The sequence below is a fragment of the Mobula birostris genome, chromosome 9 (genome assembly GCF_030028105.1).
Source record: "Mobula birostris isolate sMobBir1 chromosome 9, sMobBir1.hap1, whole genome shotgun sequence".
NCBI lineage: Eukaryota > Metazoa > Chordata > Chondrichthyes > Myliobatiformes > Myliobatidae > Mobula > Mobula birostris.
Window position 1 is genome coordinate 3,002,175 of NC_092378.1, and position 14,832 is coordinate 3,017,006.

The 14,832-nt window shown below is 48.3% G+C and overlaps 1 protein-coding gene across 1 annotated transcript in view; it reads right to left on the reverse strand.

Moving 5' to 3' along the window:
• Positions 1-14,832, reverse strand: part of LOC140203298 (anoctamin-4-like) — a 138,073-nt gene that overhangs the window by 96,584 nt on the left and 26,657 nt on the right. Inside the window, exons 2-3 of the mRNA XM_072269312.1 lie at positions 6,867-7,064; positions 2,215-2,351 (exon numbers count right to left, since the gene is read on the reverse strand). Of these exons, the coding sequence (XP_072125413.1) occupies positions 2,215-2,351; positions 6,867-7,062 (333 nt within the window). The 5' untranslated portion in view covers positions 7,063-7,064. The remainder of the gene's footprint in view (positions 1-2,214; positions 2,352-6,866; positions 7,065-14,832) is intronic.

A 14,832-nucleotide genomic window follows, 5' to 3' on the forward strand; every position in this document is an offset into this window, starting at 1 on the left:
GGTCATGGGTTAAGGGTGAAAGGTGAAAAGTTTAAGAACATGATAGGTAACTTCTTCACAGAAGGTTGTGAGACTGTGGAGTGGTAGTCCACGTAAGCTCGATTTCAAACTTTAAGAGAAGTTTGAATCGGTACATCAATAGTAGGGGTATGGAAGCTATGGTCTCCGTGCAGGTTGATGGCAGTAGGCAGTTTAGATGGTTCGTCATGGACTAGATGGGCTGAAGGGCCTGTTTCTGTGCTGTACTCTTCTATGACTCTATAAAATGGAGAGTTTACATTTTCAGGTCAAGACCTTTCATTACGAATGAAAAAGAAGGAAGATGGGGATGGGGAAAAGAGGTGGAGCAATATCTGGCAGATAATAGCTAGATCAATAGCCTTCCCCTTCAGCTCAATCGACGTATCACCAACCTGATCTTGCTCCATCTCTTCACCCCCACCTTTTCATTCCATCTCCATCTAACCATATAACAATTACAGCACAGAAACAGGCCATCTCGGCTCTCCTAGTCCATGCCAAACTCTTACTCTCACCTACTCCCACCGACCTGCTCTCAGCCCATAACCCTCCATTCCTTTCCTGTCCATATAGCTGTCCAGTTTAACTTTAAACGACAACATCGAACCTGCCTCAACCACTTCTGCTGGAAGCTCGTTCCACACAACTACCACTCTCTGAGTAAAGAAGTTCCCCCTCATGTTACCCCTAAACTTTTGCCTTTTAACTCTCAACGCATGTCCTCTTGTTTGAATCTCCCCCACTCTCAATGGAAAAAGCCTATCCACATCAACTCTATCTATCCCCCTCATAATTTTAAATACTTCTATCAAGTCCCTCCTCAACCTTCTACGTTCCAAAGAATAAAGACCCAACTTGTTCAACCTTTCTCTGTAATTTAGGTGATGAAACCCAGGTAACATTCTAATAAATCTTCTCTGTATTCTCTCTATTTTGTTGACATCTTTCCTATAATTTGGTGACCAAAACTGTACACAATACTCCAAATTTGGCCTCACCAATGCCTTGTACAATTTCAACATTACATCCCAACTCCTATACTCAATGCTCTGAGTTATAAAGGCCAGCATACCAAAAGCTTTCTTCACCACCCTATCCACATGAGATTCCACCTTCAGGGAACTATGCACCATTATTCCTAGATCCCTCTGTTCTACTGCACTCTTCAATGCCCTACCATTTACCATGTATGTCCTATCTTGATTAGTCCTACCAAAATGTAGCACCTCACATTTATCAGCATTAAACTCCATTTGCCATCTTTCAGCCCACTCTTCTAACTGGCCTAAATCTCTCTGCAAGCTTTGAAAACCTGCTTCATTATCCACAACTCCACCTACCTTAGTATCATCTGCATACTTACTCATCCAATTTACCACCCCATCATCCAGATCATTAATGTATATGACAAATAACACTGGACCCAGTACAGATTCCTGAGGCACACCACTAGTCACTGGCCTCCAATCTGACAAACAGTTATCCACCACCACTCTCTGGCATCTCCCGTCCAGCCACTGCTGAATCCATTTTACTACTTCAATATTAATACCTAACAATTGAACCTTCCTAACTAACCTTCCGTGTGGAACCTTGTCAAAGGCCTTACTGAAGTCCATATAGACAACATCCACCGCTTTACCCTCGTCAACTTTCCGAGTAACCTCTTCAAAAACTTCAATAAGATTTGTCAAACATGACCTTCCACGCACATGATCTCTCCCCTTTCTTCCCAGTCTAGATGAAGAGTCTTAAAAAAAAATGTACTATTACTAGGTTAATTGGTCATTGTAAATTGTCCTGTGATTAGGCTAGGGTTAATAGGTTGATTGCTTGGTGGTGCAGTTTGTTGGGCCTAATTGGCACTATGACTCCAAATGATAAAATAAATAAATTAATTAAAGTCTCAGATTCAAAACTTGTGTTAACACTCATCAGCAAGAGTCATTCACAGCATCCCAACGAACCCATATTGATGGTTTCAAATCATTATTTTTTACAGCCTCAACACACAGAGCTGAAGTAAAGAGGCAAACAAGTGAAAATCTGCAGATGCTGGAAATCCAGATAACGCACACAGAACTAACAGTCCGGTCTCGGCCCGAAACGTCAACTGTACTTTTTTCCATAGATGCTGCCTGGCCTGCTGAGTTCCTTCAGTATCTTGTGTTGTCTGAGGTAAAGCGATCTCACCTCAATGCCCATTTCTAGTCTGCTGGCATCGCAGGAGGCACTGGTATAACTGCCAGGATGGAGCAAGGAATCATCGTCTTTCGAAGGGCTGTCTCTCCCTTCAGATTCGCCCAGGTAAATGTTAACATCCCTTGCCACTGAAACAAAGGGGAAAGAGAGTGAGGTTCCAGAGGCAGCAGAGAGAGCAAACGAAATAAGAAGAATACTCCAGACTTTGAGCAGAGACGATCCTTGTCAAACCAGTCTTAAATAAACTGGTGAATTTATTATTGTTACATGTGCCAATGTTCAGAGAAAACTATCTGGTCCCTTAGAATACCTTCCAATGACTTTCGCACTACTGATGTCGGGTTCACTGGCCTATAGTTTCCTGGTCTAATTTTAGAGTCGGTCTAAAACAGCAGGTCATATTGGCTGTCCTCCAGTTCTCTGGTTCCAATCACCTGACCAAGGATCATTTAAACACCTCTGCTGGGGCCCCTGCAATTTCTGCACTTGTCTTCCACAGGGTCCAAGGGAACACCGTGTCAAGCCATGGGGATTTATCCACTCTAATTAGCCTGAAAACATCAAACACCTCCTCCGTAGGGTCCATGACTTTGCTGCTACTTTGCCTCACTTCTGTAAACTTTCTTTCTGTAAATGCCCTCCATGGACACTCTCTACGTTTCATGGTGTCAGAGGGTAGAGAAGAGTTTACCTAAGAGGCTACCAGAATTAGATGGTATGAGCTACAATGAGAAATTGGACAAACTTGGGTTTTGTTTTCTCTGGAGTGGGGGAGTCAGAGAGGAAATGTGACAGAGGTGTAACAGATTGTGAGAGGAATCGATAGGGTAGGCAGATGGGATATTTCTCCCAGGGTAGAAATCACATGTTCTAGAGGGTATGCATTCAAGGGGAGAGGGGTAAAGTTTATAAGGAGAAATTTGTTACAGTCTTTGGTGACATACCAAATCTCCTCAAGCTCCTAATGAAATATAGCCACTTTTCTGTAATCAAATTAATAAGTCAGGCCCAGGATAGATCTTCAGAGGTGTTGACACCCAGGAAATTGACAATTCTATATTTCAAAGGTGCTAAAGTGATGATCTTAGCAACCATCCAAGCTGCAACGGTAGATTGATTAAACACTGAACAATGTCTACACATGAACAGCTGACAATGTCATAGATTTGTCCCCTGCACTGGACAGGACCTTGGACAGCTGCTGCAGTGTGCTTACTCCCATAAGTGGCCATCAGGGAGAGGTACTAACAAACAGCACTGTCCCAAGGAGAAAGACAAGGAATATGGCCAAGCAATTAGCACAGAAACACTCCGGTAATAAATGCCAGCACACGATAGAAATGAATTATCTCTGGATCCGATCAACACAGTTCAAGTTCAAGTAATTGCCATTCAACTATACATGAATACCCAAATGAAATCAGGTTCCCCTGGAGCAAAGGTGTAAACGTAGTACCAACAGTCACATGCAACACAAGACACATACAGCACAAATAATTATAATAGCAGTAAACATACAGGCACAAAATAGAATTGACTCCAAGTTCATAATTTAAAATCATTTTGTTTAACAAATGTGTGCGTTCTGTATATCAACAAACAGCAATCTAGAACAGTAATCTAGTCCTTCAAGAGGACTAGAGTATAAAAGGTTGTAATGCTGATGCTTTATAAGGAATTGGTCAGACTACATCTGGAGCAGTTCTGAGCCCTTTATCTAGGACAGGATGTGCTGACATTGGGCTGGTGTTCCACAGGGGTTGGTATGCAGTCCACTAACTGGATGAGGGAATTGATGACTTCGTGGCCAATTTTGTGGACAATACAAAGGTGGATGGAGACAGTGTTGAGGAAGCAGAGAATCTGCAGGAGGACTTGGACAGATTAGGAGAAAGGACAAGGCAGTGGCAGATAGAATACAGAGTTGGGAAGTGTGCGGTCATGCACGTCGGTGGAAGGAAAAAAAGCATAAACTATTTTCTAAATAGGGAGAATATTCAGAAATCAGAGTTGAAAAGGGACTTGGGAATACTTTCATAGGATTCCATAAAGGTTAGCTTGCAGGTTAAGCTGGTGGTAAGGAAGGCAAATGCATGTTAGTATTAATTTCAAGAGCACTAGAATATATGAATAAGGATGTCACGCTGAGGTTTTATGTCATTGGTCAGACCACTCTTAGAGCAGTTTTGGGTCTCACATCTAAGGTATGACATGCTGATAGTGGAAACAGACCAGAGGAGGTTGACAAAAATGATCCCGCAAATGAAAGGGTTAACATATGAGGAGTATTTGATGGCTCTGGGCCTGTAATCGCTGGAGTTTGGAAGAAGAAGTCGGGGGGGGGGGCGAACTCATTGAAACTTACCAAATATTGAAAAGCCTAGATAGAATGGAAGTGGAAAGAATGTTTCCTACAGTGGGAGAGTCTAGGATCAAAGGGCACAGATAGACTGGATGTGGGCAAGATGTTTCTTATAGTAGGAGAGTCTAGGATCAGAGGGAACAGATAAAGTGGATGTGGGCAAGATGTTTCTTATAGTGGGAGAGTCTAGGATCAGAGGGAACAGATAAAGTGGATGTGGAGACGACGTTTCCTATAATGGGAGAGTCTAAGATCAGAGGGCACAACTTCAGAATAGAGGGACATCCCACGCACAAAGTCTGCTGGGCACTTCCAGCTACGTTTCATGGAGAAAGGGAACACGTAGACATTTGGAAAGTCTTGATGCAGGATCTCAACACAAAATGTTTCCATCCCATTTCCTTCACAGACGTTCATTGACACGGTGTATTACACCCTCAGCTTGTTGCTCCAGAACCCAGCATCTACACTCTTTCTTGTCTCTGTTTTGAACGTCCTGCCTAGGGGTTTGTAAAGGCAGAATGGGCCGAATGGCCTGTGGTGTTAATGAAGCCTTAAGGTTGTCATAGCAGGGTCAGGGTGGGGGATAGTGGGGATAAGCTTCCTCTACCAATTAAATGATCCAATGCCATGCGTCTGAAATAGCTTCTGAAAAACAAGTCCGACTCCTGGCCTTCACGTGTGGCTTAGCTACTAAACCCAGTGGAACCGTTTCTACTGACAGGAGAAGAGGCAAAGCTGGGTTACTGGCACCTCAAAACCAATCACTTCGGGTAGATGCAGCTCGTCAGCTGTGGTTGGCAGCTTATTCTAGGAGAAGGAAAACTGACCTTCGGACGCAGTAGCCTCTCGGTGGCCAACCAAAGGTGTTGTTAAATGTGGTTTTTTAACAATCAGAAGATAATGCTGGACTCCAAGAATTTTGGGTACTGCAGGTCCACTGTAGGAGTGAGCTGCTTGTGAGTAATGGTTCTTTCCTACCCATCGTATGCTCTCAGTGCCATTCATTTCTTTGGAGGCACAGTTAACATGCTGGGTGATCTTAGTGAAGTGTTTTTTAAACCCATGGATAAAATCAACTTGTGAACTTGTGACGAGGAGGCGTACAGGAGTGAGATAGATCACCTGGTTGACAGGCATTACAGCAACCTTGCACTCAATGTCAGCAACACCAAGGAACAGATTGTGGATTTCAGGAAGGGGAGGTCAGAAGAACACATATCAGTCCTCACTGAAGTATCAGTGGTGGAAAGGGTGAGCAATTTCACATTCCTGGGCATCAGCATCTCAGAGGATCTATTCTGGGGCCAAGGCATTGATGCAATGACAAGAAATGCTCTACTTCCTGAGGAGTATGAGGAGATTTGGTATGTCACCAAAGGTCCTAGTATATTTCTACAGTTGTATCACGAAGAACATACTGACTGGTTGCATCACCATCTGGTATGGAGACATCAATGCACAGGACTGGAAAATGCTTTAGAAGATTATAAACCAGCGAAGACATCTTCAACAGGTGATGCACCCATCAGTAAGGACATTCACCACCCAGGACATGCCCCCTTCTCATTACAAACATCAGGGAGGTGATACAGGAGTCTGAAGCACACACTCAACATTTCAGGAACAGCTTCCTCCCCTCCACTCTCAAATTTCTGAATGGACCATGTACACAATGGGCAGCAGAGTACCGGAGAGCTTGACACAACGCTGTACAGTACCTGTGATCCGGGTTCAATTCCCACTGCTGCTCGTAAGGCATCTGTATGTTCTCCCTGTGACCACGTGGGACTCCTCTGGGTGATCCAGTTTCCTCCCACAGTCCAAAGGTGCACCGGTTACTGAGTTAATTGGTCATGGTAAATTGTCCTGTGATTAGGCTAGGATTAAGTCAAGGGATTGCTGGACAGTGCGGCTCAGAAAGGCCTACTCCATCCTGTATCCCAATAAATAAATAAAATATCTGCCTATTTGCTCTCATTTGCTCTACTTATTTATTTTTATACACTTAGTTTAATAATAATAGCATTTTTATACATTGTGCTGTTCTGTTACCACAAAACAAAATTATGTCAGTGATATTAAGCCTAACTCGGATACATCCCCCGCCCCCCCCTACAATCGTGCCCTCTCCTCACTTCCTCTGCCCCAAGGTGAAGAACCCCAGCTTCTCCAGTCTAACCCTGGAGCCAAGCCCCCTGGACCCCCCTGGGGTAACAGAAACAAATCATGTGTAGGACAGACAATGCACGTGACTCCACAGAGCGCTTGGGGCACCAACCTGGAGAGTAGGGTTTCCCATTGACTGCAGAATCAATTGATCCCATAGAGGAGCCATCCATGGTCACAGACTTGGAGGCAGGAGGTGGTGTCGAGTTCTTGGCCCTGGATAAGGGAGGGGATTTCCGGTAGTTGGGCACAATTCTTCGATGATAAACCTGAACACAGTTTTCTGCCCCATGAATGGGTACACTCATACCTGGAAGAAAGCATAGAAGTTAGTTTGGTGAGGTACGATGGGATGTTGAGATGGTGAGCTGCAGCATCAAAAAATATATTTATTGGGAACAAGGGATGGAATCATCCTGGGCCTATGGTGAGGGAGGAAAGATATGGTGGGAACTAAAGCAATCTCCACACATACACAGACACCGACTCAGACACTTCCTGCTTCCTCAGAAAAGCAGCCATTCCTCCAGACCTTCTCCAATGCCAGCACATCCCTTCTTAGGTAGGAGGCCCAAAAACCACTCACAATACTCCAAATTCAGTCTGACCAAAGCCTTATAAAGCCTTAGAATTACATTGTTCCTTGTATACTCAGAGGATGCAGAGGCGATTTACCAATTTGCTGTTCAGATTGGACAGCATGTCTTACAGGCTGAATAAACTAGGGTTTTTCTCTTTGGAATGATGGAGGATGAAAAGCCACTTAGAGGTGTACAAGATGATGAGGCATAGATTGAATGGACAGGCTTGGCCTTTGTCCCCGGGGCAGAAATGGCTAATACAAGGGGGCATAATTTTAAGGTAATTGGAGGAATGTATAAGGGGAAGGGATAAGAACATAAGAACATAATCAACAGGAGCAGGAGTAGGCCATCCGGCCCATTGAGCCTGCTCCACCATTCAATAAGATCATGGCTGGTCTGGCCATGGACTCATCTCCATCTACCTGCCTTTTTCCCATAACCCTTAATTCCCCTACTATGCAAAAATCTATCCATCCTTGCCTTAAATATATTTACTGAGGTAGCCTCCACTGCTTCATTGGGCAGAGAATTCCATAGCTTCACCACTCTCTGGGAAAAGCAGTTCCTCCTCATCTCCATCCTAAACCTACTCCACCGAATTTTGTGGCTATGTCTCCTAGTTCTAGTCTCACCTACAAGTGGAAACAACTTTCCTGCCTCTATCTTATCTATCCCTTTCATAATCTTATATGTTTCCATATGACCTCCTCTCATCCTTCTGAATTCCAGCGAGTACAGTCCCAGGCAACTCAATCTCTCCTCATAGTTCAACCCCTCATCTCTGGAATCAACCCAGTGAACCTCCTCTGCACTGCCTCCAAAGCCAGTATATCCTTCCTCAAGTAAGGAGACCAGAACTGCACCCAGTACTCCAGGTGCGGCCTCACCAGTACCCTGTATAGTTGCAGCATAACCTCCCTGCTCTTGAATTCAATCCCTCTAGCAATGAAGGCCAACATTCCATTTGTTTTCTTGACAGCCTGCTACACCTGCAAACCAACCTTTTGTGATTCATGCACGAGCACTCCCAAGTCCCTCTGCACAGCCGCATGCTGCAATTTTTACCATTTAAATAGTAATCTGCTCTTTCATTTTTCCTTCCAAAGTGGATGACCTCACATTTACCAGCATTGTACTCCATCTGCCTGGCCCTTGCCCACTCAATTAACCTATCTATATCTCTCTGCAGACTCTTCGTATCTTCTGCACAATTTGGTTTTCCACTCAATTTAATATCATCAGCAAACGTAGATATACTACTCTCGGTCCCCTCTTCCAGATCGTTAATGTATATCGTGAACAGTTGCAGGCCCAGCACTGTCCCCTGCGACACACCGCTCACCACTGATTGCCAACCAGAGTAACACCCATGTATCACCACTCTCTGCTTTCTATTAGTTAACCAATCTGTATCCATGCTAATACACCACCCCCAACTCAATGCATCTTTATCTTATCAATAAGTCTTTTACGCAGCATCTTATCAAACGCCTTCTGGAAATCCAAATGAATAACATCCATCTGTTGCCTCTATCCACTACACTCATTATATCCACAAAAAACTCCAGCAAGTTTGTCAGACAGGCCCTGCCTTTACTAAATCCATGCTGCATCTGCCTGATGGATCCATTTCTTTCCAGATGCCTCACTATTTCTTCTTTAATGACAGATTCAAACATTTCCCCAACCACAGATGTTAAACTAACTGGCCCTATAGTTACCTGCCTTTTGCCTACATCCTCATTTGAACAGTGGTGTGACATTCACCAACTTCCAATCTGCTGGGACCTGCCCAGAGTCCAGAGAATTTTGGTAAATTGTCACCAAAGCCTCTACTATAACTTCTGCCATTTCTTTCAGTACCCTGGGATACATTCCATCAGGGACAGGGGACTAATCTATCTTCAGACCCACAAGTTTTCTCAGCACTACCTCTTTAGTGATAGATATGGTATCGAGGTCCTCACCTCCCATCACATCCACAACATCTCCCTTTGGCATGTTAGACGTGTCCTCCACCATGAAGACTGACATAAAATAATCATTCAAAGCCAAGGCCATTTCCTCATTAGCCAATATTAATACCCACTGCTGGTCCTCCAAGGGACCAACATTCAGTTTAGCCACCCTTTTCCACTTTATATAATTATAAAAACTTTTACGATCCTTTTTTATATTTTGTGCTAGTTTATTTTTATAATCCAGCTTCTCTTTCTTTATTGCTTGCTTAGTGGTTTTTTGATACTCTTTATAGTATTCCCAATCTTCTAGTTCCCCACTACTCTTGGCGACTTTGTATGCACAGGCTTTTATTTTGATGCCTTCCTTTCTTTCCTTAGTTATCCAAGACTAGCTCTCCCCATCCTCACTGACCTTGCTTTTAAGATGAAAGACAGGTTGTTTTTTTACATATACAGAGTGGTGTGTGTGTGGAGTGTCCTGTCGGGAGTGGTGTGTGTGTGGAATACCCTGTCGGGAGTGGTGTGTGTGTGTGGAATGCCCTGTCGGGAGTGGTGTGTGTGTGGAATGCCCTGTCGGGAGTGGTGTGTGTATGTGTGGAATGCCCTGTCGGGAGTGGTGTGTGTATGTGTGGAATGCCCTGTCGGGAGTGGTGTGTGTGTGTGTGGAATGTCCTGTCGGGAGTGGTGCGTGTGTGTGTGTGTGTGTGGAATGCCCTATCGGGAGTGGTGTGTGTGTGGAATGTCCTGTCGGGAGTGGTGTGTGTGTGGAATGCCCTGTCGGGAGTGGTGCGTGTGTGTGTGTGTGTGTGGAATGCCCTGTCGGGAGTGGTGTGTGTATGTGTGGAATGCCCTGTCGGGAGTGGTGTGTGTGTGTGTGGAATGTCCTGTCGGGAGTGGTGTGTGTGTGTGGAATGCCCTGTCGGGAGTGGTGTGTGTGTGTGTGGAATGTCCTGTCGGGAGTGGTGTGTGTGTGTGGAATGCCCTGTCGGGAGTGGTGTGTGTGTGTGGAATGCCCTGTCGGGAGTGGTGTGTGTGTGTGTGTGTGTGTGTGGAGTGTCCTGTGGGGAGTGGTGTGTGTGTGGAATGCCCTGTCGGGAGTGGTGTGTGTGTGTGTGTGTGTGTGGAATGCCCTGTCGGGAGTGGTGTGTGTGTGTGTGTGTGTGTGGAATGCCCTGTCGGGAGTGGTGTGTGTGTGTGTGTGTGTGTGTGTGTGGAGTGTCCTGTCGGGAGTGGTGTGTGTGTGTGGAGTGTCCTGTCAGGAGTGGTGTGTGTGTGTGTGTGTGTGTGTGTGTGTGTGTGTGTGTGTGTGTGTGTGTGTGTATGGAATACCCTGTCGGTAGTGGTGTGTGTGTGTGTGTGTGTGGAGTGTCCTGTCAGGAGTGGTGTGTGTGTGTGTGTGTGTGTGTGTGTGTGTGTGTGTGTGTGGAATACCCTGTCGGTAGTGGTGTGTGTGTGTGTGTGTGTGTGTGTGTGTGTGGAATGCCCTGTCGGGAGTGGTGTGTGTGTGTATGTGGAGTGTCCTGTCGGGAGTGGTGTGTGTGTGGAATGCCCTGTCGGGAGTGGTGTGTGTGTGGAATGCCCTGTCGGGAGTGGTGTGTGTGTGTATGTGGAGTGTCCTGTCGGGAGTGGTGTGTGTGTGGAATGCCCTGTCGGGAGTGGTGTGTGTGTGGAATGCCCTGTCGGGAGTGGTGCGTGTGTGTGTGTGGAGTGTCCTGTCGGGAGTGGTGTGTGTGTGTGTGTGTGTGTGTGTGTGTGTGTGTGTGTGTGTGTGTGTGTGTGGAATACCCTGTCGGTAGTGGTGTGTGTGTGTGTGGAATGCCCTGTCGGGAGTGGTGTGTGTGTGTGTGGAATGCCCTGTCGGGAGTGGTGTGTGTGTGTGTGGAATGCCCTGTCGGGAGTGGTGTGTGTGTGTGGAATGCCCTGTCGGGAGTGGTGCGTGTGTGTGTGTGTGTGTGTGTGTGTGTGTGTGTGTGTGTGTGGAATGCCCTGTCGGGAGTGGTGTGTGTGTGTGTGTGTGTGGAGTGTCCTGTCGGGAGTGGTGTGTGTGTGTGTGGAGTGACCTGTCGGGAGTGGTGTGTGTGTGTGGAATACCCTGTCGGGAGTGGTGCGTGTGTGTGTGTGTGGAATGCCCTGTCGGGAGTGGTGTGTGTGTGTGTGTGTGTGGAGTGTCCTGTCGGGAGTGGTGTGTGTGTGTGTGTGGAGTGTCCTGTCGGGAGTGGTGTGTGTGTGTGTGTGTGTGTGTGTGTGTGTGTGTGTGTGTGGAATACCCTGTCGGTAGTGGTGTGTGTGTGTGTGTGTGTGGAATGCCCTGTCGGGAGTGGTGTGTGTGTGTGTGGAGTGTCCTGTCGGGAGTGGTGTGTGTGTGTGGAATACCCTGTCGGGAGTGGTGCATGTGTGTGTGTGTGTGTGTGTGTGTGTGTGTGGAATGCCCTGTCGGGAAAGTGCGTGTGTGTGTGTGTGTGTGTGTGTGTGGAATGCCCTGTCGGGAGTGGTGTGTGTGTGTGTGTGTAGTGTCCTGTCGGGAGTGGTGTGTGTGCGTGTGTGTGTGTGTGTGGAATACCCTGTCGGGAGTGGTGTGTGTGTGGAATGCCCTGTCGGGAGTGGTGTGTGTGTGTGTGGAATGCCCTGTCGGGAGTGGTGTATGTGTGTGGAGTGACCTGTCGGGAGTGGTGTGTGTGCGTGTGTGTGTGTGTGTGGAATACCCTGTCGGTAGTGGTGTGTGTGTGTGTGGAATGCCCTGTCGGGAGTGGTGTGTGTGTGTGTGGAATGCCCTGTCGGGAGTGGTGTGTGTGTGTGTGTGTGTGTGTGTGTGGAATGCCCTGTCGGGAGTGGTGTGTGTGTGTGTGGAGTGTCCTGTCGGGAGTGGTGTGTGTGTGTGTGTGTGTGTGTGTGTGTGTGGGGAATACCCTGTCGGGAGTGGTGTGTGTGTGTGTGGAATGCCCTGTCGGGAGTGGTGTGTGTGTGGAATGCCCTGTCGGGAGTGGTGTGTGTGTGTGTGGAATGCCCTGTCGGGAGTGGTGTGTGTGTGTGGAATGCCCTGTCGGGAGTGGTGTGTGTGTGTGTGGAATGCCCTGTCGGGAGTGGTGTGTGTGTGTGGAATGCCCTGTCGGGAGTGGTGTGTGTGTGTGTGTGTGTGGAGTGCCCTGTCGGGAGTGGTGTGTGTGTGTGTGTGGAGTGTCCTGTCGGGAGTGGTGTGTGTGTGTGTGGAATGCCCTGTCGGGAGTGGTGTGTGTGTGTGTGGAATACCCTGTCGGGAGTGGTGTGTGTGTGTGGAATGCCCTGTCGGGAGTGGTGTGTATGTGGAGTGTCCTGTCGGGAGTGGTGTGTGTGTGGAATGCCCTGTCGGGAGTGGTGTGTGTGTGTGTGTGTGTGTGGAATACCCTGTCGGGAGTGGTGTGTGTGTGTGTGTGTGTGTGGAATGCCCTGTCGGGAGTGGTGTGTGTGTGTGGAATGCCCTGTCGGGAGTGGTGTGTGTGTGTGTGTGTGTGTGGAATGCCCTGTCGGGAGTGGTGTGTGTGTGTGTGTGTGTGTGGAATGCCCTGTCGGGAGTGGTGTGTGTGTGTGTGTGGAGTGTCCTGTCGGGAGTGGTGTGTGTGTGTGTGTGTGGAGTGACCTGTCGGGAGTGGTGTGTGTGTGTGTGTGGAGTGTCCTGTCGGGAGTGGTGTGTGTGTGTGGAATACCCTGTCGGGAGTGGTGCGTGTGTGTGTGTGTGTGTGTGTGTGTGTGGAATGCCCTGTCGGGAGTGGTGTGTGTGTGTGTGTGTGTGTGGAGTGTCCTGTCGGGAGTGGTGTGTGTGTGTGTGGAGTGTCCTGTCGGGAGTGGTGTGTGTGTGTGTGTGTGTGTGTGTGTGTGTGGAATACCCTGTCGGTAGTGGTGTGTGTGTGTGTGTGTGTGTGTGTGTGTGTGTGTGTGTGTGTGTGTGTGTGTGTGGAATGCCCTGTCGGGAGTGGTGTGTGTGTGTGTGGAGTGTCCTGTCGGGAGTGGTGTGTGTGTGTGGAATGCCCTGTCGGGAAAGTGCGTGTGTGTGTGTGGAATGCCCTGTCGGGAGTGGTGTGTGTGTGTGTGTGTGTGTGTAGTGTCCTGTCGGGAGTGGTGTGTGTGTGTGTGTGTGTGTGTGTGTGTGTGTGTGGAATACCCTGTCGGTAGTGGTGTGTGTGTGTATGGAATGCCCTGTCGGGAGTGGTGTGTGTGTGTGGAATGCCCTGTCGGGAGTGGTGTGTGTGTGGAATACCCTGTCGGGAGTGGTGTGTGTGTATGGAATGCCCTGTCGGGAGTGGTGTGTGTGTGTGTGTGTGTGTGTGTGTGTGGAATACCCTGTCGGGAGTGGTGTGTGTGTGTGTGTGTGTGTGTGTGTGTGTGTGTGTGTGTGTGTGTGTGTGTGTGGAATACCCTGTCGGGAGTGGTGTGTGTGTGGAATGCCCTGTCGGGAGTGGTGTGTGTGTGAGGAATGCCCTGTCGGGAGTGGTGTGTGTGTGTGTGGAATGCCCTGTCGGGAGTGGTGTGTGTGTGTGTGTGTGTGTGTGTGTGTGGAATGCCCTGTCGGGAGTGGTGTGTGTGTGTGGAATGCCCTGTCGGGAGTGGTGTGTGTGTGTGTGTGGAATGCCCTGTCGGGAGTGGTGTGTGTGTGTGTGGAATGCCCTGTCGGGAGTGGTGTATGTGTGTGGAATGCCCTGTCGGGAGTGGTGTGTGTGTGTGTGGAATGCCCTGTCGGGAGTGGTGTGTGTGTGTGTGGAATGCCCTGTCGGGAGTGGTGTGTGTGTGGAATACCCTGTCGGGAGTGGTGTGTGTGTGTGGAATGCCCTGTCGGGAGTGGTGTATGTGTGTGGAATGCCCTGTCGGGAGTGGTGTGTGTGTGTGTGGAATGCCCTGTCGGGAGTGGTGTGTGTGTGTGTGGAATGCCCTGTCGGGAGTGGTGTGTGTGTGGAATGCCCTGTCGGGAGTGGTGTGTGTGTGGAATGCCCTGTCGGGAGTGGTGTATGTGTGTGGAATGCCCTGTCGGGAGTGGTGTGTGTGTGTGGAATGCCCTGTCGGGAGTGGTGTGTGTGTGGAGTGACCTGTCGGGAGTGGTGTGTGTGTGGAATACCCTGTCGGGAGTGGTGTGTGTGTGTGGAATACCCTGTCGGGAGTGGTGTGTGTGTGGAATACCCTGTCGGGAGTGGTGTGTGTGTGTGTGGAATGCCCTGTCGGGAGTGGTGTGTGTGTGGAATACCCTGTCGGGAGTGGTGTGTGTGTGTGTGGAATGCCCTGTCGGGAGTGGTGTGTGTGTGTGGAGTGACCTGTCGGGAGTGGTGTGTGTGTGGAATACCCTGTCGGGAGTGGTGTGTGTGTGTGTGGAATGCCCTGTCGGGAGTGGTGTGTGTGTGTGGAATGCCCTGTCGGGAGTGGTGTGTGTGTGTGTGTGTGTGTGGAATACCCTGTCGGGAGTGGTGTGTGTGTGTGTGTGTGTGTGGAATGCCCTGTCGGGAGTGGTGTGTGTGTGTGTGTGTGTGTGGAATACCCTGTCGGGAGTGGTGTGTGTGTGTGTGTGTGTGTG